Source organism: Puntigrus tetrazona, chromosome 3, assembly GCF_018831695.1.
Source record: "Puntigrus tetrazona isolate hp1 chromosome 3, ASM1883169v1, whole genome shotgun sequence".
Classification (NCBI taxonomy): domain Eukaryota; kingdom Metazoa; phylum Chordata; class Actinopteri; order Cypriniformes; family Cyprinidae; genus Puntigrus; species Puntigrus tetrazona.
The window spans coordinates 10,122,668-10,149,136 of record NC_056701.1 but is presented as its reverse complement, the minus strand read 5'-3'; the positions used below and the strand labels follow the sequence as shown (position 1 = coordinate 10,149,136).

Sequence of the window (26,469 nt, the reverse complement as noted above, 5' to 3'; positions counted from 1 at the left end):
AGTACGCTGCGGCAAATGCTAGTGTGGAGCTAAAGGTGGTGGCGTAATGCACAATGTCGGAGAGTTAGCTAAGTAAAAGTAGCAAACTGCATTTTTCATCTTGACGATAGCTCAGCTGTTCAAAACTGGGTTCAGTAACATACTACATTTTCAGTAACATACTACTTGGTATTCCAAAATGTTTGTTTTTGTAACCCTGAATTGCATACAGCTTTTACACACAAGCAAACAATCTGCTTAAAATATGTTGCGCTCTCAAATTAAAATGAAAACAATTAAAAATTATTGTATTTAATAAAGCTGTAGTAAAGTAAGATTTCATTATTAGATGAAAAACTAATCTTTAAAATGATGAAGCCTTAGAATATCTTAAAAAAAAATGTTAAAGGGGGCATTGTATTCAAAAGTCACTTCTACATGGTGTTTGCATATAAATATGTCTTAGCAGTGGGTGGACAAAGCCACCAAAAAATTCAAAATCTACCATAAACCTTAACAGTCTCAGTTATCAAGCTGTTTTGATTTCAAGAGTAGTATGATTTCGTATTTCCATGTCATATTTGGTTACACTTATTTTATTAATTTTAGTGAACTGGTTCATTCAGAAAATAATCACTTTAAATTTATTTAAAGAATATTCCAAGGGTTCCATCTTAGTTCATTTAGGATACACTTATTGCCACCCTGGAACAGGTTTTTAGTTTGAATCTAGTTTAACTACTTAAAATTATGGGTAGTTCTGTATTTTCCCCCAGCTCAGAGTCTGTGGAGAGATGGCAGGCCTGCATGGATTTTTGTTGTGGATCAATGGTTCTTCAGACTGAAATTGCTCTAAGGGCCTACATAATTGTTCCTTTTTTATCTTTGTTGTACAGTATGTGTAGGCAGCTCTAAATCCATGCCAGTAAATAACTAATTCTGCTTTTTAAAATACAATTTCTTTGTTTTGTTTCTGATATAAAGCTCTAATGGCAGACAGTATGATAATTATGTTTGCTTGACATAAGATTCATTCCATTGAGAACACTTAATGTCAGCAGCATGCAAACTAGATAGCAGTCATTTTTTTTGTTTCCATGTGCAAAGGAGCTCCCGTACCAAATCAGTTATATTATCTATTCAGATGGACTCGGAGAGCTTTGAAGGCCACTTAATTAGCCTCCTCAGTGGTGACTGGATATTTGACCTTTAAGAGTAAATTGAGTCTTTTACGGTGGTTTCTCTTAAGTGGGATTTCCAGGAGTAAAAAGGGGAGAGGGGCGTAGGGAGATCCAAATGTTTCTTGATTTTCCCTCTCAAGCATGACAGCGGGCCTCAGTGGCTGAATTTGTGGCTCTGCAAAGTCGCCTCCAGAGAGGATGAGGCTCAGTCATGTAACACTTCCCTGACAACCAAAGCTTGCATCAACCTTATTGCGCATCACGGTGTGGGTGTATGAGTATGAGTGAGTGAGCATGTGCTACATGTGCAGAAACCTGGTGAACTCATGGCAGGAAATGCATCACAAAATGTTAATGCTCCTTTCCTCCAATCCATTCCAAATGCCATGCAAATTGCTCCATAAGTCTCGGCCTGTGCTTATTGGCTGGGAGTGAAACTGCGGCACCAATCTCAGTAGCCTCGCTCGTGTTTGACCGCGGCTCACAGTAACCCGGCAGAATTACTGAACGATGCTGATGCCATGTGACTGCCAGCGCAATTCATTGCTTGGCCTAAAAAGCTTTGGATGCACTTAAGAGGTTGCTATGGACGTAATGAATAAATGAGTGCTATGAAATTACTCCTTCCGGGAAAGCACTTTCTATCTGTGTTGGTAAATGATCGCATATGTGGCTGCTGTGGACACCTTTGTAAACATCTAAATCACTCGCCATTGACCAAACCCCAACTAATCATTATTTTTACTTCCTCTTTTAATCAAGGGTTCTTCTCGGGAAACGTTCCTCTTTGTCTTTTGCATAAATGAATGGAAGCAGTGAGAGAGTGGTTAGGATTTCTTGCAGTGATTATCTTCCAGCATAACTTTATTAGAAATGGTCTTTGAAAGTCAGAAGGTTAGACATTGAATTTGGCGGTCCTTCAAGTCACTTTTATTTGTAGCTTTTTATTTTCATTTGTAAAGGCTTTCATAACTGTTTTAAAGCGACTTTAGAGTAAGTGATAAAACCAAAGATGACAGTGTCAAAGGAAAAAAATAAATCTCAAATTGAATTGTGATGTTAGTTCACATAAGTTAACATGTAAATTAAAGTCTTTCATTTGATATATCAGAGGTTAATTTGCTGAAGGATTTACAAAACTATTCAAGTCATTTAATTGTTTTAAGACGTTTGCTTAGATTTCCATGTTCCACTGCTGTTCGATAACAATTTCCTGCTACTTGAATTTGACATATTTCATATTCATATACCCCATACATAGAACAGATAAAAGATGATAAAAGAAAATTTCACATTTAAATTCAATGTCTTTGTAGCCTAATCATTAGTGAATTTTACTAGCAGTTTCTATGTGAAAATTTTTTAAGTAAATCCTACACCAAGTTTTAGTATATATTATAGTGTACATTATGTAGACAATTATTGTCAAGTTCAATTCATTTCTGTTCATTTCACGTTTATTTATAGAACGCTTTTTACAGTACATAACATTTCGAAACAGCATGTTTCTGTGTTAAAATTAGAGTAATTTGTTACATCAACATAATGTCCATATGGCAGAAATTAGCAGTTCTAATATAACACAGATCATGCAGTTAGTCATGTATTCATTTCACTAGCAGGTAGTAAGTGTCATGCGTTCATTCAAGCAGAAAAAAATTAACACAGTAAAGCAATGATTACGTTATGATCATAAATGCGTGCGTTAAATGTGTGTTGCAATGAAAAAATGCCTCTGACAAGTAACAAAAAAGTGAGTTAAACCCATCCTGAAATCATTATTGTTTTATCTGCTTTAAGTGGTGAATAGCTCAGATGCTCTGGCAGGGTTTTTTTGCGCTGGCCTCTCCTGGCTCTGAGGCTTAGTGCATTTTGGATGGTTTCTTAGTGACTTTGATGGTGCTGTGCCATCCCAATCATTTTAAAAGTTTGGCACAATCCATGTATATTTGACGGCAACAGAAATGGGATAACTGATGGAGAAAATGGCAAATAAATCCTGAAGTCTCCAAGCTGTGCCGTAGCAGCAGTTTTTCTTTCCTCCGGAAAGCTGTTCTCGTCTGAGTTATGGGAGGGGTGTGTGCCTGAACTTGCCGCTTGCCTGCTAACACCAGAGCAGTCCGTACAGAGTAATTATTCACTGCATTATAGGCGTCTCATTCGATAGAGAGTTGCAGAAGACTCTGCCGTATGCTCACGCTGACCACGCCAAGGGTCTCCTCGTTCGTTCATTGGGGATGTTGTTTCTGCGATGTATCACGTAAATTAACTAGATTAAGCAGATTTCATGTGTTGAGCGCATAATTGCATGATGTGTGTGAAAATGGCGAGCAGATGATTTATCTCACATCGTTTGTAACTGAGACCTTTCCGCCAGCCCCTCAGTGCCCTGCCATCCATTTGTCTGCCTCTGCATAAATGATTTACCAATGTAATTAGCACCTGTAGCCATCAACGAAGAAACACTTTTACGAAATAATACCATTCTGACAAAGCACAACCATCCTAATCAAGAATTAAATATCAGAAAACTGTCATAGAGTTAAGATTTAGCATTGCACAGATTTTAAGTGTAGGTGATTTTTAGGCTGCATTTATTTGATCAAAAATACAGTAAAAACTTATATTGTGAATTTTCTCAATTAGGTTTTTGCAGCTGTTACTCCAGTCTTCAGAAATCATTCACATATGCTAATTTGATGCTCAAACGGCATCTCAAAATTTTGTGGAATCTAATACATTACACAATTTTTTATGATTCTTTTAAGGAACAACATTTTCAAATGAACAGCATTTCAAATAGAAACAAAATACAATTTGTAAAATTGTAAATGTCTTTATTGGTCCGTTTCCTTCTGAATATAAAAAAAAGTACAGGCCCCAATTTATTCAAAAAGGACTATATGCATTGTAAGACATTTCAACAGTATACTGTAAATTAGCTACAAAAGCTAACAAAAATACCAAAACGAAGAAAGAAGCATGGAATATGTCTTATTAAATTTCAAGTTGCATATGTATAATTGCCACAGAACGTTTGCCCGAACCAAAGTAGAAATGATATGAAATCCACCCCTGTGTTTCTTTAATTGTGATATTGTGCTAGTAGAAAATGAAGTGACATGATTTCCAGAGTAGCTGTTTGATTAAGGCACTTGTGAAAGAGAGCTGATGCCTGGCCACAAGATGGACTGCATTAGCATTCCCCGAAGCAGCTTCCCCTGACATGTGATAAAATAGCATTCAGTTCAGTGTATTTGCATTCAAAATTGTAATTCTCATTCACATGGTCTATCTACCTGCTAGATGAGATTGGTAGTCCTTTAGAATAATTGAGAGACACGAGACAGGAGGGATGAGAAATGTTTTGCCCGAGCTATAAAACACACAGACTGCTCATGTGGGCCAGGAGAATATATTGATGGGGTTCCAGAACTCATCAGACAATTGTTCGGTCAGGCTACTTGCATTAATCGTGAAATAAATTGAAAAATGCAATCAATGATTGCAGAGAATGTTCTGTGGTAATGATATCACTTCGAGATAATCCAATAATTGAGAACTTGATGTATTCTGTACTGGTATTTCTCTGCTTAGCCTGTCAAAATAAAGCATCTGAAGCTGTGCGGAGTGAGGGGAACCGGCACAGGGAGGGAGACTCTAATTCCCAAGCCCCCCCTTTAAGTGTTTGGGGGATCAGAGCCTCAATTAAACATCAAAGTAGGGTTCATTCTGACTGTGTAAAACCAGTTGTCCAAAAAGAGGACAAAGGTTGTCCTGCATATTAGAATAAATTTGTTCCCATTGAGACTGAAAGGTTGGAGACAATGCTGCAGTCATCTCTTACATGTTCCTTTTTTGAAAGGAACCTCCTCTGACAAAAGGAGAAAATAAAAATGAATATTTGCCCATTACCATCTCTATAAAGCAAGGGAGAGCAGGCAGAATTATAATGCATATATATATATATATATATATATATATATATATATATATATATATATATATATATATATATATATATATATATATATAGTTTGATTCCTTTATATCACAAAATTGTTAGGATATTTATTTAGGATAGTTATTTTTATGGTTTTGTATGTATGTGTGTGTGTGTGTGTGTGTGTGTGTGCAGGGATGGATAAATAAATAATAAATATAATAAGATAAATAGATAGAAATGTAATTTTACAAAACATTTACAAAACATGGTCATTATATATAATTACAATTATTAAAATTGTTATTTATAAATATTATTATATTATAATTAATATTTATAAACTCAAAGCAAACCTTTTTATGTATTTTTCTTCGTGTAATTACCCCTTCTATCCCCTTTATCAAGCACGATAAAAGAAAAAAAGAAAGACGCCATTTTCCCTTAAAGAATCCAGCAAATGCATGTGCAGTATGTTGGATTAGTATGAACCTCAGCAGCAGTTTAACAGCTGTATACATAAGAAACATTGCTCGATTGACGAGAGGGATCATCGGAGGTCCCAGAAGTCCCAGCATATGTTTCTCCGCTATCATGTGTATGTGTGTTTGGGGGAAGGGTAGCAGCGAGCAAATTGGCCTCTGTTTTGCCATTTTGTTCAAACTGAGCCTAGAAGAAGAGTTGGGGTAATTGTGGTGGATCAGCAAGAACAAAGCAGGATCCATCAGTGAGTGTGATCTCTTGTGAGGCAGTGTCAGGGAAGGCTATGTGAACCTGCAGCCCGGGCTGATGAAGGTTTATAGATTAATGAGCGCTGAATGCAGCTTTTTTTTTTTTTTTTTTTTTTTTACCCTGCCTGTTGTATCGACAGCATCATTTTGCTTTTAAGCCCCAAACTCAATATCGCAAGAGAGAATCCTTGCTCCTCTGCAAGTTTGGATCGACACTGAGGACACACCATTTGTAACTTAGTGTTTGATGTTACTTTATTAATCACCCCTGTGTGGTAATTGTTTTTATGATTCGTAATTTAATCTGCAATCTTCGAATGAAGTTTTGTCTCAATTGCCACATTCCGTTCCCTTTAATGATCCAGAATAATGGAATATACAAAGAAGGAAGACGGATTAACGTTGGATTAGTAGTGTTCTCCCTTACTTTTCCTATTTTTGGAAAAAATTACTACAGAAAATATTCATATATTAAATATAAAAATGGATTTCTATTTAGTTTTGTGAAAAAAATATTATTATTAATTATCATTATGTAATAGATAGCTCATTTTATTTTAGTGTGTTAGCTATTGTATTAGTTTTTGGCTTTTTTAACCTAATCAAAATAATCCAACTGTAGATAGATTGAGATGAATCGGAATGCACAGCGAACTGGAAAACTGGAAAGCATAAATTGTCAGGCACTAATCTGAATCTTTAGATGATGTTTTTTTCCCTGAATGTCTGTGGAGGTTACGGCCTTGTATTAGTCGGATTCGTCCAGTGCGGGGGAACCACAGTATAGGTGTGTTTTCTCTCAACAGCTTTGGCCACATCCGCTGCAGACCCTAGACTTCTCTCTGATGTCCTCAAAAGTGCAGTCTGTACCGTGCACCTAGATGTATGAAGGCCCTGCCAGTCCAGATATTCAAATATTGATGAAGAGTCTTAAAAGGCTTAGATCTGGCTGCCTCTTCCCCTCCACTCTCTCTGATAAGCTTAGTGTTGTGAAAGTGCAGGATTCAGTAGAGCTACTGCAGCATTGGGAATTTCTGCTGGCTCAGCTCGCACTTCCTTCACCCACCCTCCTTTCTCATTATTCCTCGGAGCAGCGCATAAATTAGCAGTACCTATAGCTCTCTCTCAGCCAAACATTTTAGAAAGGTATTCATCGATGCTTAGAGGGACTGAGATGGCTTTTCTAATACAGATGCCGTTAGCATTTTATTAGCATTACCTTTGATCTAACATCAATAGCTTTAATTGAAATAAAGTGCTGTATTTTAACTGTGTATAGAGAACTGCAGGCATCAATTTTGGACTTATCTTTATTCTAACATCAGTGGATCGCTATATGTTTTATTCCCTGGAGGATATTATGATTTCATGACTCAAGTGCTTCCTGTCAAGTCTTAAATGATACTGCAAGTGCGTCAGCTGTCGCTTTATGCAGTAACAAGGCTGTATGTGTAATGCAGGGTTATTACCATAAAATGTAAAATAAATAAATAATAAGAATAAGAAAAATTAAAATAGATATGTATGTGTATATGCCTATGTAATGTTTTTTTATAATGCTGTAGCTTATTTTAGTGAAAAAAATAAAAATTATATATATATATATATATATATATATATATATATATATACACACTAAAGATTACAGAAATGCAAAAAATGCACACTCAACAAAATTAGCAATTAGTAAAAGGAAAATTGAAAATATAAAAATAACTTCTGATTTAAAATACTAATTAAAACTATAATAGTATCTCAATGAGAGTATAGTAACATGGTGTAATGTATACAATTATTTTTATTGCCTTATAGTAAATCTGATAATACATTTGTAGAGATTAATGTCATCATAAATAATGTTAAATTAAAATCCAGAACTGTGTCTCAAAGAAACCTACCTGCAAAGCTACAGTACTGTAAAATGTTTTAACAAAAATGCTGTTAAATGTATTTATTTTTTTACAATTATTTTATTTACTTTTTTTATAATATCTAAAATATTATAGGTTTATGTATTTTTTTTTTTAAATGTCCTGATATCAAGCAGTGTAATCTTTCAAAAAACTTTTACAAGAAACAATGTTGAAATTATGAGGTTTATTTTAATATATATATATATATATATATATACAGACTATATATACAGACTTTACATACTCTATACAGATGTTTTGGTTGTGATTAAAGTCGATTCAGTAAAATCAGTGTAGTTATTCTAAAATAGCATCAGATTCTTCTTTGACAACAAACTAAAATATTCCAGATTTCAATTTACAAGACAGTTATAAATTGTAACTTTTATTATAATGCATACAGACGCAGACTTCAATGCATTATGTATATGCAGTGCTATTTTCTTGGTGAGCGTCAAATCCTACATTATTACGTTTGTAGGAATGTGTAGCACCTGTGGCAACAGCCCTGTTTTAATTCCATCTCTGAGGCTCTGCTGAAGTTTTCGCCGATTTATCAGAGAATTGATTTTCAATCGTAGCACAATGCAGACCTCCTTTGTTTAGTTTCTGGTTTTCAGTTATGCTTTCCTCTGCTCTGTCTTGCGCTCTTCCCCCTCATCCATCGGTCCGGCTGAGCGCAGTCTTCTGTGTCAGCTTAATAAAGTCATTCTGCTCGGCCGTGTTCTGCCGCTTGTACTCAGCAGAGTGCTACTTATTGACATTTTTTCATTCTGCTTTTTTTTTTTCCTTTTTTTCCACTGCATGTGTAAGTCCTATAGAGCTCATTGAGGGACTGAGTTAGGCCTGCTCTCTCTCGCTCCTGCAATCCTGTGCCACAACAGTTCAGTATTACCCTCCATCTCTGTCTGTCTCTCTCAAGTACTCTACGTAAGTCAGCAAGAGGCCGAGAGAGAGAGAGAGAGTGTGTATTCTGAGTGAAAAGGAGGGAAGCAGACCATTAGAGGTAAAGGATAAGCAAGCCCTTCGAGAGTCCTTTTGTCCTTTCAGACGGAGGAGGGCTGTTTGTGCTACTATTGTTGGTTTTCCCCTTGATTTCATCTGGAAAGTATCATTACCGAACAAGAGCCTCTTCGGAGCGGTTTGAGGCCATCTCCGCGCAGTATGCCGTGGCTTTTGTGGAATCGTGTGTGCCTGAGAAGCCTTGAAACGCGAACTTGAAACAATTTACATCCTGAGAGCTATCGGAGCCCATTCAGCGCATAGGATTTAGTTCATGTAATGATTGTTAATGTCATTTTAACATGTTCAATTTGTCAATGATGTATGAAGTATAAAACATTATTTAATACAAATATGTTTAAATCCATTTAGAGTTAGTCCTATCCCCTCACCATTATGTGTACTTAATACATAAATTACTTTTTAAGTAACCTCTTAATGTACCCATTTTTGACATTGGATTTTGATACGTATCAGTCCACACTTGTTATATTGTTCACGTGGAGCACACACACACACACACACACACACACACACACACACACACACACACGTATGTAGCCTATGTGTGTTTATAGCAGTTTTCCACGTGAATTATTTATTCCATATAAATTATTACAATAAGTAAATAATTACAATATCGACATAATAAGAAGGATTCTAATTTGAATTATTTTATTTTATGTTCATCGATGAAAAATGTCCTTCAATAGTTTTCTTGTTTTACGTTTTCTACAAATGAAATTTAAAACGAGGTAGAATGAGTAAACACACGCACACACAGAACAATAGTACACACACAGGACGTAAATACACACACTCTCGCTCACACACATGATTCTTAATAATTTGTTGTTACCTGGATGATCCACAGACAAATCCTTCAGGTCCCACAAATGCTTTGGTTTTCCAGCATCTTTTGAGTATTTCAGCCCTTTCCAACATTGACTGTATTATTTTGAGACTGATCTTTTCACACTGAGGACGACCGAGGGACTCATACGCGCTATCACAGAAGCTTCAAACAATCACCGGTGCTCCAGAAGGGCGTGAAAACTTTTGGAATTTAAAGATCAAAGTAAACAGAACTTATTTTGTCTTCTGTGGAACTGAAATTGAAAGTGTCTGCTGCAGCTTCTAAAGGGCAGTACTTAAAAAAACAAGCTATTTAGGCAAAATAATAAAAATCTTCACACATCTTCAATCTATTTAAAACAGTTTCCCCCCTGCTCTTAAAGCATAATTTTAACTTCTGGAGTATCAGTGAAGGTTTGAACATTTTGTAATAGTTGCATAGTTCCACAGTTGTCCACAAATAGATGGATCTGAAAATAATATACACAAAAGAACATATATTAGTGTTAAAGTGCTATTGTAGCAAAAATAAACTATTATTGCTAAAACAAAGGAAGTACATTGGAATTTAATGAGCCATATTTTTTTAACAGTACTACCTATTATGTATTGATATAATATTACTTGTATTTACAACACAGTCCACTGATTAGCTGTCAGCGCTAAATTCACAGTAGTTATCAGCTTCTTGTTATCAGAATTTTGCTAGGGGTGTTTCCCTAAAAAAACCCTGTCTGTTCACTGATTGATTCTTCTGCCTTAAATAATCTGCATTTGGGAGCAAATGCTGACAATTAAAAGTACCATAGCCGGCGTAAAATAATCAGCATATCGTGACATTAATTGCATCAAAATTAATTACTTGAAATTTTGTAATTGATTGACAGCCGTAACGATGATATAATGACATAATAACATAAAAAACACAAACCATGAATGTCAGCAGTTGTCAGTCCTTGTTAAAAATAACAGAGAAGAAAAAAATAGTTTGAATTTCAGATTTCAGCACAGGACTATATATAAAAATGTATGCCAGCAGTCTGAATCCAGAAGCATGCTGTGTGCCCCAGAGCTATTGAGAAGCTTCTCCTAACGACCTGCTAGGGGCCGTTGGCTGAAAGGAAAGTGCTACCAAAACAAGTGAGCCATCATTAAGGTCAGCGGCGCTAAATAATACAATTCCTACTCTACAAGCAAACCTAGTGGTGCCCTATTTATTCTCCTTTTCCCTTTTTAACAGGCAAACAACATGTATTTGTATAAAATGTTCATAGCCTTTTTTTTTTTTTTTTAAATCGCTGACGTCGTTCCCGCATTTTAAAAGAATTTCACGATTAATTGAAAACATGATATAAACTTCCAAAAAGCAACGAGTAACCATCAGCGGAAGTCTTACTACTAATTTGATACGCAGGTATTTTGAGGTGACAAGGTTAATGCATCCATTTTTTCTCATATCATATCAAATCAAAGCAATTTCCCTGGCCTTTATTCCGTCTATCTGTGGGTCATAATCCTCTTTAGGGTCTTTCTGCAGCTATGTCCAGTTACTAAATGATGAAAATCTTATTCGGCTTCACTCAGTGGCCTGGCTAATGGGAAATGAGCACACTTTGAAAAACAGCTAAGTGTTTTAGGCTGAGAGGAAAGTGGAACTGTTAATATCATTACATTTGAAGAGAGCGTTTGTAACACAGATTCTATTTCTTAAATGAAGATTGGCCAGTGCATTATGGATGTATTGTCGGCAGGCATGAGGGAAAGATTAGTGGTATATCCAGGAACCCTCTCAGCGTAACCAGACCCTAATCTCTTAATTGTGTAGTTCTCTTTCAAACACTCAACAAGCATTAACAAAATTAGAAATGTTTTTCTTCCCCCTCCTCTTTGGGGGTTGAGTATGATTGATTAGTGTTTGAGAAACTCTGTGCATCGAGGCATGTAGAAATACTCTGCTCAATTGAATTCAACTTGATTCTTTATAGCGGTGGTTCTCAGCTGGTGGGTTGCAACCCAAAAATGTGTCGCAGCTTTCTTCTTGTATTACAGTAGCTTGCGTTGCTCAAACTGTATATTCATGCGTAGTTCGTATAGCGAGGCTAAGCGGAAGTGCTTCCGTAATCTTCTTTTATTGACATCAAAGGCTGCACATCCAGTCAAACTCCTCTCTCCCGTCTGTGAAGCTAGTAGACGAACAGGTTGCTTGACATCCCCTCATCCTCAAAATCCACGAACGAAACTAATTTAAAGGAATACATTTAATGTAGTCGCTTGATAAACATAGTTGGTGCAATATTACTGACTGCTCGCCGAGAGCATGAAGCCATCAAAATTCAAGAGGATTTCTGTTTTAAAGTTCAGTATTGTAGATGTTTATTAATGTATTTCTGTACAGTCACACATACACACCAAAAAATTCACATTTACTACAGGCTTGAACTTTTACAAACCGTTGTTTTAAATCGAATCAATACTCGGAGGGATATACAAAAATGAAATGTGTTGTTATTTACTCACCCTTAAGTTGTCCCAAACTTGTATGAGTTCTGTCGAGCACAAGAAGAATGTAATGTTGGTAATCAAACATTTCATGGTAGCCACTGACTTCCATAGTATTTTGTCCACACTATATAAGTCGGTGGCTACCGTCAACTGTTTTTTGTTTTTTTCTTCAAAACCTCTTCTTTTGTTCCCAATAGATGAAATAAATGCTTACAGGTTTGTAACATCTTGAGGGTGAGTGGATGATGACAGTATGTTCATTTTTAGGTGAAAACAGGTTTTTAAAACAGGTTTTTTGTCTATGACCAACCTCAATTTATATATATATATATAAATTCACTGGTAATCTTGTTTCAGTATGGATATATTTGTGTATTTTTGGTACAATCCTGGTACTGTATTGGGTTGCCACTTGAATGCAAATCTAAAATCTGTGTCCTGAAGCAAAACCAGTTTAGAACCACTTGCTCTATACCATTCTTATTATTTGAGAGAAAAAAAAGGGAAATATTGCTATGTGTACCATTTCTAGCATGGGAACGATGTCTTGCCTGTCTTATTCCCTGCTTTCGCCACCTTTTGCATGGTTCCATGTTGCAAACCTCAGTTTTGACAGATCTCATTTTCTCTCCCCTCAGCCCGCTCTCGATGATTGACTTGTAATTACTGAAGGGAGGTGCTGTATTTGGTGTGTAATGTGTTACTCTAATTTGTATGTCTCTGTTGACAGATTCCAGGACAACCAATGAGTTGTGATACGGACCAGCTCAGGGTAAGTGATGCTTCGGTGCTGCTTTTTTGTGTGTGTTTGTGTTTTGTGTGCGTTTTGTGTCGCTGTTGTGCTTCTGGATGTTGTGGGTATTGACCTTTTAATTAATCAATCCATGGCTATCCCAAAACTGCGATTCATTCATGTAAAGACAAATTATTTCATCACAATGACTTTGGAATGAATTTTTGTGTATCCTTCATGTTCATTTCAGCATCCACAGCCGAGAAGATGATGATATTAAATCAATAGGCACAAAAAAAAAAACTTCAATTTTACTCTCATACAGAAACCCGTTATTCCCTCATACTCTGCTGTGTCCATATTAAAAATACAACAAAGCTTACCTTGCCTTCTCATTAAACATTAATAGTGGCTCTCAAACCCTTCTGCTCACTCACTGGCCTGAAAAACCAGGGTTGCAAAGGTGTCAGCTTCAGTCTTGATGAAGACCCTCCCAAAGATCTTCATCTTCTTCAGAAACACCACATTTGTGTGGAGGGATGACCGTGTGTCCTGCCGGCTCTGCCTTGAGCTCACAGAGCGCACAGTGTGTATGTGCAGCCCTGCAGAATCATGGGAGGGATGTGTACAGCGTGCAAGAGCGGAGGTGCTGCAGTCCCCTCTCAGTGCTGTAATTTATCATGGTTTGTTGAAGGGTTTTAACTCTGATAGGGCTGATATGATTAATGCACAGACCTTCCTATTCATACACACCCATCACTCTCATTTTCCTACCAACTACTTTCTTTATTTGTTTTTTAATGATACATATATTTTTCATTTCTTATGTAATTTAGAGCAGTAAATATGGACTAAAAACAGCAATGAGTATACGGTATGTGTATTTAAATATTCATTGGCCTCTCTAAATAGTAGTAATAATAATAATAATGGCTCTTGGAAATATGAAAACATTGAAAAACTAATATAATTAATTTATTATATATATTTTTTCTAAATTTTGATTATTTGATTATTATATTTGATATGTATCAAGTACGATGTTCTTAGCTTTTTTCTTTTGTAGGTTATGTTTTCGTCATAATCTAATCAAATGAAAACTGCTTTAACTTTAAGACGGTTTAGCTACTATTATAGACTTGTAGCTTTTTAATTGGGTTAAAGGGCACAATCAGACCGAGGAGACAGCAGCTGGGTCGGTCTGCCTCATGTTAATGGACATTTCAGTTCCCATGACCATTAGACCTTTCTGGCCCCGAAGTAAAATGGTTTAACAAAATTGCTGAAGTATGTTCGTTTTGCTCGGGTGCACATACAGTGCGCTTTACATTGTACCTGCCATTTATTTTTGTTTTAATATGTCAACAGTCAATTATTGTTTTCTGAATGTTGTTCAGAGTATTGACCGGATCTCTCTGTACTAATCGTTTCATTCAGAAGAAAAACATTTCATCTTGTTGCAAATGTGTTTTCTCTCTCTCTCTCTCTCTCTCTCTCTCTCTCTCTCTCTATATATATATATATATATACAGTATATATATATATAGTTGTATAGTTCTGACACTCAAATCTTAGAAAATTAGCAGTTTTTCTTTCTGTTTGTTAGTTCTCTTTAACACAAACCAGTTTCATAATGACACCATCCTCCCGGAAGTGACATCATTGTTGCCGAGAACAGCACAGAACAAACAAGTCATAAACAACCAATAATTAGTATTTTTGTATTTAAGACTGTATAAGACTACAGATACCCTTATAAATGAATAAGCTGAAAATAAATACATAAAAAGCTGCACGTATAAAATACTTGAAACTGTTCACTCGAATAAGTTTTTAATGAGTGAAAGCTCAAAAGACACCGCATAACAGCAATCGCCCTATTCCATTTGTTATCATTGTGAAATGTAATTTATTTTTTGAGCATTGCTGCCGTCTGTGCTTTGCATTATGCCTTAGAAAATCCCTTACCTGTGGCAAATCACTTTAATGCAGCCATATTGCTTTAATATGATACGCGTGTGTTTGTGTACTTGCTGTATGCGGGCCCGAGTCTGAGCCTTTAGCTTAATCGTTTGTCCTCGCACTCTCTTTCTGTCTTGTTGTGACGGTTGTACTTTCTTTTTTATTGTTTTCCTTTTAAAGGGGAGTCAAATTGCTTCCTGAGGAGAATTTAATATTCAAATTTCCCTCAGAATTTAATTTCCCTCATAAATACACTGGCAAATCTCATTGCGTTTGTGTCTCACACGCATAAAACAAAAAAATGGACCTCGCTCAAATTTCCATTTTGTCCCCTCTCGGTTTGAAATCCATTTACGGAAAGCTTCTTTTTTGTTGTTTTCCGTTACTCTCGAGTTTCTCTAATACCTGTGTTTGATTAAAACCCCCATCCCTCTTCTAAACAGCAGTAATGAGTTTCAGCCTCATGTGCTCTTTTCTAGATAGTTCTGTCTGCGCTTTAGCTGGCTGCGTGTCTGCTCTCTCAGTAGCAGTAGCGTGGTAGAGTCAGCAGATGGCTGTAGAAAAGTGCTGTAAGGAGGCAGCCAGTGCGTCAGAGCCAGAGCAACCCGAGCGGGAAGGCCTTGGCCTCAGTACACGCTGCTTTTATCTCCAGCACATTCACTCCGGACGAGGAGGAGGAGAAGAAGAAGAGGGGGGAAAAACCCGTCCAGGCTGCAGAGTCAGGTGCAAGCTCCACATTTAGGAGAGGGTGGCGCTTTCGGTCTCCTTTTCATCATTTTTGATCTCAGTTTACCTGTGTATTATTTTTTTTTTCCGCATCCTTTTTTTAATTCGCTCGAATCTCTCAGAGCTGAGATCGCAGTATTTTTTTATTTTTTTTCGGAGGAAGTTGCAAGCTTATTTTTTCGGTCAGTTGTCTTCTTACCTTCCCTCAGGACAGAAGATGAGTCTTTTGATTTCCCACTGATGTCTTTCCCTGCGCATCAGCTTCCGGACGACAGCGTTTGAGGATCTGAGCAGCATTTTGTTAGAGGGAAAAGTCCTTTTTGTGGGGGGGAGATCTGTTTCGGATCGTCCTATCAGCTGTGCGTTAACGTACACGTACCTTTCTTGTGGAGCCTGTACGAGAGAAACCTACACCATCACCCTCCTCTCTCTCTCTCTCTCTCTCTCTCTCTCTCTTTCTCTCTCTCTCTCTGGCACTTTGAGTGCACAGTTGTACTGGACTTCCTTGGTGCACGGATCTTCTCATTAAATAGATACGTCAGGAATTGGCGTCTAAGCAGGGGTTGTCAGTGAAAGGGTGAGGAGGACCAAGTGGGGAAAGGCAAAAAAAAAGAAGAAGAAGAGCAAGAACAAGACTGCTAGAAGCATCTCAAACCTTGTGAAGTAGCTTCTTCTTCCTCCAAGTGTCAGTTTTAATAAGCTCTATTATAGTGATATAATAAATTATACAAAAGAACTGTGAGCCTGAGAGAGTGGAAACAAGAAGGATTCAGCCGGGTTTCCGTAGCCGATCTCGAGAAGTTAAAAGAAGCTAAGTAAGGAAGCGTTTCCTCACTGCCGGAGAGCCCCTGACTCCTCGCTCAAGATGATGATGTATTTGTGGGTAGGTAACCGATTGTGCCACGTTCGTTGGTGTTTGCAGACTGCCGTGCGTCTGTGCGTGTGTGTGTGTGTGTGTGTGTGTGTGTCGTTATTGACGTTTACGTGTTTTCTCGTCTGATAGCTTGAGCTTGTTTGTTGCAGGACAGAAACCAGTATAAACACATCTGATCCTCTCCACACAGCGAGATACGCTCTGTTGTGTTGTGTTTGTATACCGGTTAGCAATCAGTCATTTGAAAGTTTCATCCCTCTCTCATCTCGTCCTTGGCGAGACTACTCTTTCTTTGGAGTAGAGAGTGTCAGAGAAGCGGTGCGTGACACGTTGATTCATAACTGCAGGGTTAAAGCACAGGAAGTCATTTTAGAGAGCTGTAAGCGCGTGTGTCTTGGCCTGCTCATTATCTGTCTCTTCACCTGCCATTATCACTCAAAATCAGTCCTAGCTGAGGAAATTTCGCTGCACTTAATTGCCCATGGAATAAATTTAAAGCACCCTGATGACTTCTTCACTGTGAGGGTTTATCAGGAAATTAATCTCATTTTAACAAATCTTAATCTGATGGGCAGTTCAAGCGAAAACAGAAATAAGGAACAAGTTTAGCCTTTACATAATGTGGCAGCTGGAGTTTTGATTTCTTTCTTTCTTTCTTTCTTTTTATTATGTTTGATTTTGTATTTTCACTAGCAATGAAAAGGGCATTTTGATCCATAAAATAACATAGATAATAATAATAATAATAATAATAATAATAATAGTAATTATAATATAAATAGTTTTATAAATGTTATATTTTAATATGCAATTAAATTATCATTATGATAACGATTATTATTTTTTATAACAATGTGCACTTAATAATTATAAAATTGTATTGGTTTTTAATAATAACAATGCATTTTTACGTACTACTACTGCTACTACTAATGCATTTTCTTGTGCTGTTGACAATTATGTAAGCAGAATTAATATGTTAATTATTTTTAAGTACAGAAGTATCCTTATAATATTAATCATTGAAGTGAAAACATGCTTTTAAACTATATCAGTAGTCAGAAGAGCTCAAAATCAAAGACTTGATAAACACACAAGACAGTCTCCAGTTACTTAGGCATTCAGCAAACTGAAATTCTATATTAAGAAAATGAATATTGAATGTTTAATTGGAACATGGGTGGTCTGGAAGGAATATGCTTCGTAGAAAAGATTCAAGGATGAAATTTCCCAGGAGATACAGAAAATTACTGTGCTGTATAAAAGTATACAGTTCTTGCTAAATATTTAATTTGCATAGTTTAAGGTGGCTTATGACAAGAAATTGACTTTTTTTGCTGGTTCATTTGAACAGTACCGATGGGTGATAACCTATTCTGCATTTCACTAAATAAAATAAAACAATTAGTTAATAATTAAATTCTAATTCATTATTTACATAAAAGATAATGGAATCCGTACATCTATATACATACACACATTACTGCCCTAAATTCAGAACAGTCCTAAATTAATTTACATAATAATGACAGGATGATGACCAGAGGCAGCTATAGTGTATATACGCGTGTAATAAAAGTGTATAATGCGTATGTAATAATAGAGTGCATTCTGGGCTAAAGCTATGAATGTGACATGTCGTTCTTTTTAAGAGGCCTCCGGTGGCCATTTGACAATAGAGTTCATGCTCTGTATCAACCCGTCAGTATTACTTTTGTCATAGATCATATGACTGTAAACTGGAATTAATTGCGTGGGTTACTTTTTTAGCCAGCTTTGGTACATTGTGCCGCATCCAAATACTTCCGCCGTGACGATGTAGTCTTAATTGCAAAATAGGCCCCACGTCATCTATTGTCTGTAAACAAATAAACAAAATACAAATGAAAAAGAAGTTAAAGGAAGCAGCAGTCCACTTTTATGCCCTGCTGTCAGTTGGAGCCCATCAGGATGAGGAATGAATCACTGAGGTAGAGAAAAGACTGAAGCAAACAGCAGTGTCAGAGCTGTGCTGCTGTCCAGGCTGATGTTATTGCCTTTCTTACTATTTACTCTCCCCCCTCCACCCTCTTCTGGAAAAACTGCTGTGGAGGCACTTCTAGCCCCTTGTCAGAGTTGTCTTTCAATAGATGCTATGAAAGCAGTTTATTCAATTGATTGATAAAGGCTGCCCTCCATGATAACCAATAGAGGAGCCACGGGGCCATGCCGTGTGTAGGAGGCACATATTGCGACTTAACTTTGTGACACCAATACAGAAAAACTCAAAACTTGCAAAGCAGGAATCTTAACTGCTTATGGTCCGTTCTTTTTTTTTAAGTGCCACATTTGAACCATTCATTATATAATGGATAATGTATAAAAGGCCCCTTATTACTGTTAGAAGAAATTGTTAAAGTGTTATTGCAAATCTGTGTTTTTTATATGGGTGAATTCAAAAGGAGCGTTTTTGTCCATAAAATATACATTTGTAGCGATTAATGTAAAGTCACCTTTTTTTATAGTGCAATACAGATTGTTTCAAAGCAGTTGTACAATGATAAATCAGCATCAGTGATGCAGAATTCCTCAAGTACAAGACAAATACATATTCGGCTGCAAGAAGATAACAGTGTCGTTATTTAAGTCAGTTCAGTGTTGATTCAGTTCAGTTCAATCACTGGGTGAAGATTGATGCAGTTATAAGCAGCTGAAGTAAAGGCAATAGTGTAGATATTGAGCTTGAGTCGGTTCAATACTTAAAAAAACAGTAAGAAAAATGTACTTAATTCAGAAAGTACTTAAACATAAAAATAAAAAAATCTACCTAATTAATTATTCATGCCCCAGTGCATGATGGGAACAACGCTTCATAACCTTCATATTTGTTTAAAGAATATAAACAATAAAATATAAAAAATATATAAACACAAATAAAAATAATATGTATAAACATAAAAAATAAAAATAAAGTAAAATATACTGTTCAAATATAGCATTAATATAGAATATAGAAGTACTAATATATAATTGACTCTTTTTTTAATTCTCACTTGAACTAACTTATTTAGTGTAGAAATTACATTTGTGTCGATGTTGCAAAATTAATAAATTATAAAAAAATATAAAGCAAATTTACAGAAGACAGTAGTGTTATTGTTCTGTTCTGTTAAAGCCAGTGCTATCATTTTGTTAATATTGCTAAATATTAAGTGTTTTAAAACCCAACTAGTCAAGGGCAAGAGTGAGAAAAGCTGAGAAATAGATACTCAGGACCTGAATCACTGAACCAGTCTTTTGAGTTGGTTTTTGATATAATCCATCTCTTTTTGACTGAGCTGTTGTTTAATGTTGTCATTAGAAGTACATCGTTTTCCCTTCATACAGATTAACGATATGTGTTTGCGTGCATGTGTATAGATAGAGTCGCATGTATATAGAATTAGCCATCAAGTCTAATATTTCAAATATTTAGTTATAATCTACTTCAATATAGTAATTGTTTCTTTCTATAATGTATTTGTTTTGCATGCCAATCGGAGAGATTTGTGTAAACATCACTTTGTTTATTTGCTTTATTTATTTTGCAGCTCTTTTTGCGCACGTATGCATATGGATTTAAGCATTACATATTCCGCTAGATGAATATGTATGTAGCTGGGTAGCAGATAAAAAATGAGGATTAAGAACATTTGATGTATTCGCAGTGGATATAATTGACATTAATGCAAGACAATTCAGCACACACCATATGGTATTTATACACCTTCTAATTCCCTCTTTCTCTCTGACAGTAATGATGGGACCTGGGTGAGAACGCTGCACTGTCAGTTGCTATCAAATATGTTCTTATTTAATTAGCTGTCTTGCAGTAGAGCGCAGCTTATATATCATAATTCTTATCTAATATACTCAATCCTGTCTTATTTTATTTCATTGACTGTGCCGAAGTGCTTAACGTGTCTCTGGTTTCAGAGGGCTTGGGCAAGTTGCTCTGAGAAGCAAGAGCGATTGAATAGCATTAATGCTAATGCCACAGCCGTTGAGGCATTGCTGCAAAGATTTAAAAATTGCCCTTCTGATAGAGTTTTACAATGTATGACAAATCAATGCATAGCATTTTCATAATGAATGGCTTTGGCATTTGGAATGCCAGTCCCTGAGCAGGCTTGGTTGCTGACCTGTGACAAGAAGTGGTGTTATATTTCATTATATTTTACTGAGTTATACTCGCTAGCCCCAGTCGTGTGAGAGAGAGCCGACCGATTCCCAGCATGCTCGCTATCTATCTATCTATCTATCTATCTATCTATCTATCTATCTATCTATCTAGTGCTATACATTTCAGTTTGGTTCTAGAATGTATTGTCATCCATGTCCCTTTTTACGCTTTTTAAAATGAGGTGCTATTAATAACTGTGCAGCTAAATGACAGTGAATTTCTTTCGTTTATTTTTGTTCTAACTATTCGCACAAGCTATCATGCAGGACAATCTGTATATTCCACTCTAATCAATAGAAATGCATTTTAATCTATTTGTGAATAAATATTTAACATCATGTATCAACGCATATACATGCATATATTTAATTTGTTTGCACATGCCCAGTAAACAAGAAGACAGGGAACGCTGCCATATCTCCAGCTCGCCAAATTAAACATCCTTTTTAAATAAAAAATGTTATTTGCTATTCTGCACCCCGTTTGTTACCTCAATTCAAATTCAAAGTCCGGAGTGAAACCACATTATATAACCAAATCCTTTCCCTCCAAATGACCAGTACAGATTAATCACACTTGCAATGGCTAACTTGTGCAGTGTGAACTGAACCGCTCTTGTCACTATGGTTACACAGAACAGAAAAGAAGCCTCACTTTAGTTATTCGTTCATACTGAAGTGAATACTACAAGCTGTTGTATGAACAGGACAATTGGAGAGTCACACCTGTTAGTAAACACGGTTGTCAATCCCGAAGTCATTCCCTTCCCAAACTCGTCCTGCGTACCAGGATATTGCCTCTGAGGTTTACTCGCCATTGTTTGGTATTAGATTACACGCGCAGGAGGACAGATTTAAATGACCTGCCATGTCATTACCTGTTTATTCACGAATACTGAAAGCACAGTTGTGTTGGTCATTATCTGCTGTCATGAAATGACAGTTTGTGGCTTTTTTCATCGGTCTGTTATGATGATTGATGGAGACAGGTGGCTGTTCTTTACAGATGGCAACATATCAAAGTGGCATCATTGTAATGACAGAGCAGCCTATGACAGATATCAAACCAGGACTCGGATGCTTTAATGTTACACTGCTCAAAATCCAAAACTTTTTATTCCCTATCGGACATCGAAACCTTTCATCTGATGCCACAGTGTCAGCTTTTTTTTTTTCTCCTGGTTGTGATGTGGCCGTGACAGTTTTAATCTGATTTATAAAATGGAATAAATGTATATATGAAAACCTCACCGGGATGAAACCATATATTCAAAGAAAGAAATTTAAAGATGACTTTGCACAGATCAATGGCATTTTGAGAGATTGTCTGCTTTGTTGCGGATATACTGAAATCATTACCCTTCTAATGAAATTTCTTGCCAGAGAAAACAAAAACGTGGAAGCACTACAAGCTCTTTCATAAACAGCCTTTATTACATAAGTATATTCATCATCATAAAAGCATCGGGCCCATACACATATGGGTCTAGAGCTTTGCAGCAGTGGAGATTTTTATTGGTGGCTATAAAATACAATACACCAGCAGCACATACCACAGAGAGGAAGAAAATCACTTTAGCGCCTTACACTTTTTCGCGCTCTCGGATAAAACGGTCAGGCCAGGAAAACACCTTTGTGATAACAATTGCAGTCAGGCAGCCTAATGCACTTTGAAGCCCTAGTAAAGGCCCGGATGAAACTGGAGATTATTGCCATTTTGAGAGAGATCAATGAAGCTTTGCTAATAATTCACTGTAGGAGAACCTCTGGGGATGTGGTATTTATCTACAAATATCAGCTCTGGCCAGACCAATTGCAGTGTTCTCGCCTCTGGTGCCCACACTAGTTCAGTTGACCTAGTTGATATTGAATGTTTCCTCTTGACTAGGAGGGAAAAAAGCAGGAAAGAGAGAACGATAGGAGGAAGGGGGGGGGAGCATGATTGGGCTAATGATGTTATGTGTTTGAGCAAATGGGGACATGGTGCAGTCCACTTGATGTTGAAGGGTTAGTTCAGCCAAAAATGAGAACTCTGTCATCGTTTATTCACCCTCATGTTGTTCCCTAGTCGCTCTTTTCTGTATAATTAAAGTGAAAGAGGACTGGGGTTGTCAAGCTCCAAAATAAATAAACGAGTAGTTTTAAAAAACTTTTCCCAAATCCGCAAATGATTGCTCTGTGTGAGAAACAGACTTGAAATTTAAGTTGTGATTCCCTGACAATTAGCAGCGGATAACTTAAAACTAATTTTATGATACTTTTACTACGCTCATTTTGTGTTTTTAGAGCTTGACAGTCACAGCACTCGTTTGCTTTCATTATACTGAAAAGAGTGGCCGAGATATTCTTTGAAATCCCCCTTTTTGTGTTCAGCAGAAAAAAGAGGGTTGATTGTTCTTTACAAAAAAAACATCCCATTAGTGAGTGTTAGTTAATGCAGTATTCGTTGCAGTATTTACTCTTTTTTATCTGTTACCTGTTCATCTTAGCTCAGGTTCATTAAAACATATAACTGCGATTTTTTTTATTTTTTACTGTGATTAATTTTGAAATGAACATGAACTAAGATTTATAAATGCTTTAGCAGTTTTGTTGCTGTTAGCTGATGTTATTGTAAAATGTTACCCAGTCACGTAGATTGTAGATTTGGTGTGACAGTAAAAGGTGAGTAAATGATCAACAAGTGATAGATAGATGGAAAGATTTTAAACACCGCAGTCATTTGATATTTCAACATGGCTCGAAGCTAATACATCTCGTGGGTTTGTTTTGTAACAGGGGTGCTTCTGTAACGACAGGGAGCAACACGGGTAGTAAAGAGACAATTAAGGCAACAACTTGGAAAAATGAGTGTGTGTCTTTCATGATTTTTTTTCCCCCGTCTTGGAGCGTACACTTTGTAGTCGTTAATTTAATTGCTGATATTCCCTGAATCCCTGAAGAATATAAAGGATTAATCATCCAGTTCATTTCGACGAGAGATATGGCCTTAAGTGAATTGCAGTTTTACCAATTTAACCCTGTCTGCCCCTGAATGTGACAAGATTAACATTTTCAATTAGCAATACGTAATTGCGGTGCACGCTCAGCGTCCTGCCCACATCCTCAGAGGTGGAGGGGGCATTTCAGCGGGCCGCTCTTATGGATCCCTGTCTCTTTAAACGCACCTTCGACGTTCTGTCATCAGCGATGGCCAGGAGGTGTATTTTCACAGGCGTCTTTGCGAGAGAACAAATCTGCGGATTTGAGGATAAAAAGAAAAACCGGGCATAAGCATTGGCGTGAGTGTTGTAAAAATGATGGTTTCTCCTTTCTTTCTCAGGGGCGTTTGTGTTGATAAGGCAGAGCAGGATCAGCAGTCTCTCCCCTGTCTGGTTTTTAATGTCTGTGAAGAAACAGATATTGATTTAATCAGACCAGACTGTTGCGGCAGAAAGGTATATACTGCGGGAAAAATACCTTGAGCATTGAGGTAATAAATACTGCAGATGGACTCGTGCGAGCCGTTAAGCAGAACCTTTTGTGGGCTCCATTGACAGAAGGCCCCTGTGAATGAAGAGGCAGGCGAAGACGGAGAGTTTGTATTTTGGAGATAGGTGACTGATTTCACACTCAGAGATTTCTGCTGTGTCCTGCACATGCTAGGATCTAGCCAGATAGCGGGGCAGTCGCATATCAGCCCTTCCCTTCAAGGTGCTTACTATCGCATCGACTTGATAATAGAAATGCAGCTTTTTCAAGCTGACACTGTATTCATGGTTCACCGTCAGTGGGGCATTATGGATGCATTCTGGGTACGTCTGGGTATGATACTGTGGAAATTTCAAATATAGTGAATTAGCTGTTGCATGCAGCCACATTGACCATTGGGTGTATTTACATACAAAATCATTAAATCTGCTAGTGGTCAATAGAATACGTTCTGTAAAATGTTTTAAAATACTGAGTCTGGATAATATAAAAATGGATGGGCTTTTTCTGCACATATGTGATTGAGTGATGTTTATGATGGCCAAAGACTGTATGTTCCATTTATTTTCTATATTGCGTTGCATTTGTGGGAGATTATACAGCGCCAATTTTTTTTATACATGTCGACCTCCCTAAATGATATATACATTATATATGCATTTTCATATAATTCCAATGAATGATCCCGATATCCAAGTCGGATCTATATGCCCTTTTTCAGTTGTGTTTGTTTAGCATTATCCATCCTGCATTTTGCTCTTGACCCTCTTGGGTCCTGTTGTTGTTTTAGCGGCAAAAAAAGAAATCATATTTTACCTGCGTCATTAATGTTCTGAGTCTGTATTGTTGCAAGGCAAGAAAGGGCAAGAAGTGTCTCTATGTTGAGTTGTTCCTAAGCCAATTACTCGTGTTGTTTTTCTTAAGTGAATTAAAAAAGTGCAGCATGAGCACCGTAGCTTGATTGCTGAAACAATTGACTCGTATGAGTTGGTTATTTTTAGAGAATTAAAATCGCTGTGTAGTCCCATTCATAAGTGACTCTTATGAGCTTTTTTTTTTTTTTTTTTTTTTATGAATCACAAACATTGTGAACTGTTCAATTCTTAAATTATCAGCCAGTTCTTTTATTAGTTAATAAATCAATCAATAAATCATAACATTTATTAGAAGACGAATATATATAATGTATGTAAGCAAAATTAGATATTATATTTAAAATATACCCAGATGGTTTTCTTGAGCTTATGGAGTCTTATCTAATCTTTTTCTCTTTAAGTTTCTTGTTCTTTATGTAGACTTCATTCTTCTTAGTTTTGCTGGTGGAGTAAAGCAGTATACTTTGTAAAGCTGCTTGAAACAGTATGTCTTGCAGTTGAATCGAATCAAACGCAATTTAATCTTTTTTTTTTACTTTTAACTCAAAAACTACGAATATAAATTCCAATTTAACACCTTCTGTTATTGCTCAGAAAACGTAAAGTTTTAGCCCCAACTTGATATAACCCATATTTTCCTTTAGACTGGACGCTAATAACAAACCTTTTTTAAATCCAAGCTACCATTTATCCTCATTATTTCTGTTATCTAATTCCATGTTGCAGAGCAAGGATTTGTCCAGCTGTAACAGAATAACATGAAACCAGGGATATCCTAAAAGGGCTGAGACAAGAAAAGAAGTTTCTAGGTGGCTCAGATTGGCTCGCCTTTCATGTGGGTCCAAATTGGAGTCAGTGTAGGCAGGGAGGGGCGAGGGGGAGCTCACAGTCCTCATTAGGCCCCTCTCTCTCCTCAGGTTGACCAGTCTCGGGGTCTGTAATGAGCTGGACATTATGCACAGCAGAGGGGGGAAAGCAGGTGAGCCGCTTGTGTGTCAGAGAAACATCACATCCAAATGCTTCATAATGAGAGCCAAATCCTGGCCCGCGATGGCCTATCTGACAGCACAATATCTGTGAATGATGCCTTAATTATATGAATTGACTCATCTTAGTGTTTTTGTTCGAGGTTCAAGAGACACTGTTTTGCTCTGCCCCATCCCCCTCCCTGTCAACCAGACATAATTTGCAAGTCACAATGTCTGCTAGCGCCGTTCACGCAACTGTTGGACAGCCCTGAACGGTTTGTCAGAGAGAGAGCCGTCACTGATCAGGAGGCTACAGGTGACCGTTTAGACGATGATAGTACTGTTCCAGCTGAAAGAGATCCTTTTGTTTTAAAGTGGCTGCACCTGAAATCACAAACACAAAATATATAGGGATTGTAGGGATTTATAAAGTATTTCCCGGTTGTGATGGCTTGGCCTGGGCAATGAATATTAATTAAAATATGCTCAAATAATTGTAACATTTTACACCTTAAAAAATGTTCCGGTTCAAATAGATAAAAAAAATTATACCC

General features: G+C 36.8%; 1 protein-coding gene across 3 annotated transcripts in view; it reads left to right on the top strand.

Moving 5' to 3' along the window:
• Window positions 1-26,469, top strand: part of rbfox1 (RNA binding fox-1 homolog 1) — a 216,779-nt gene that overhangs the window by 61,480 nt on the left and 128,830 nt on the right. For 2 of the 3 annotated variants that reach the window (XM_043235256.1, XM_043235260.1), the window contains exon 2: window positions 12,837-12,878. In XM_043235256.1, the coding sequence (XP_043091191.1) occupies window positions 12,837-12,878 (42 nt within the window). Of the gene's footprint in view, window positions 1-12,836; window positions 12,879-15,514; window positions 16,411-26,469 lie in introns of those variants that run through there. The other variant, XM_043235261.1, reaches the window with a different exon arrangement.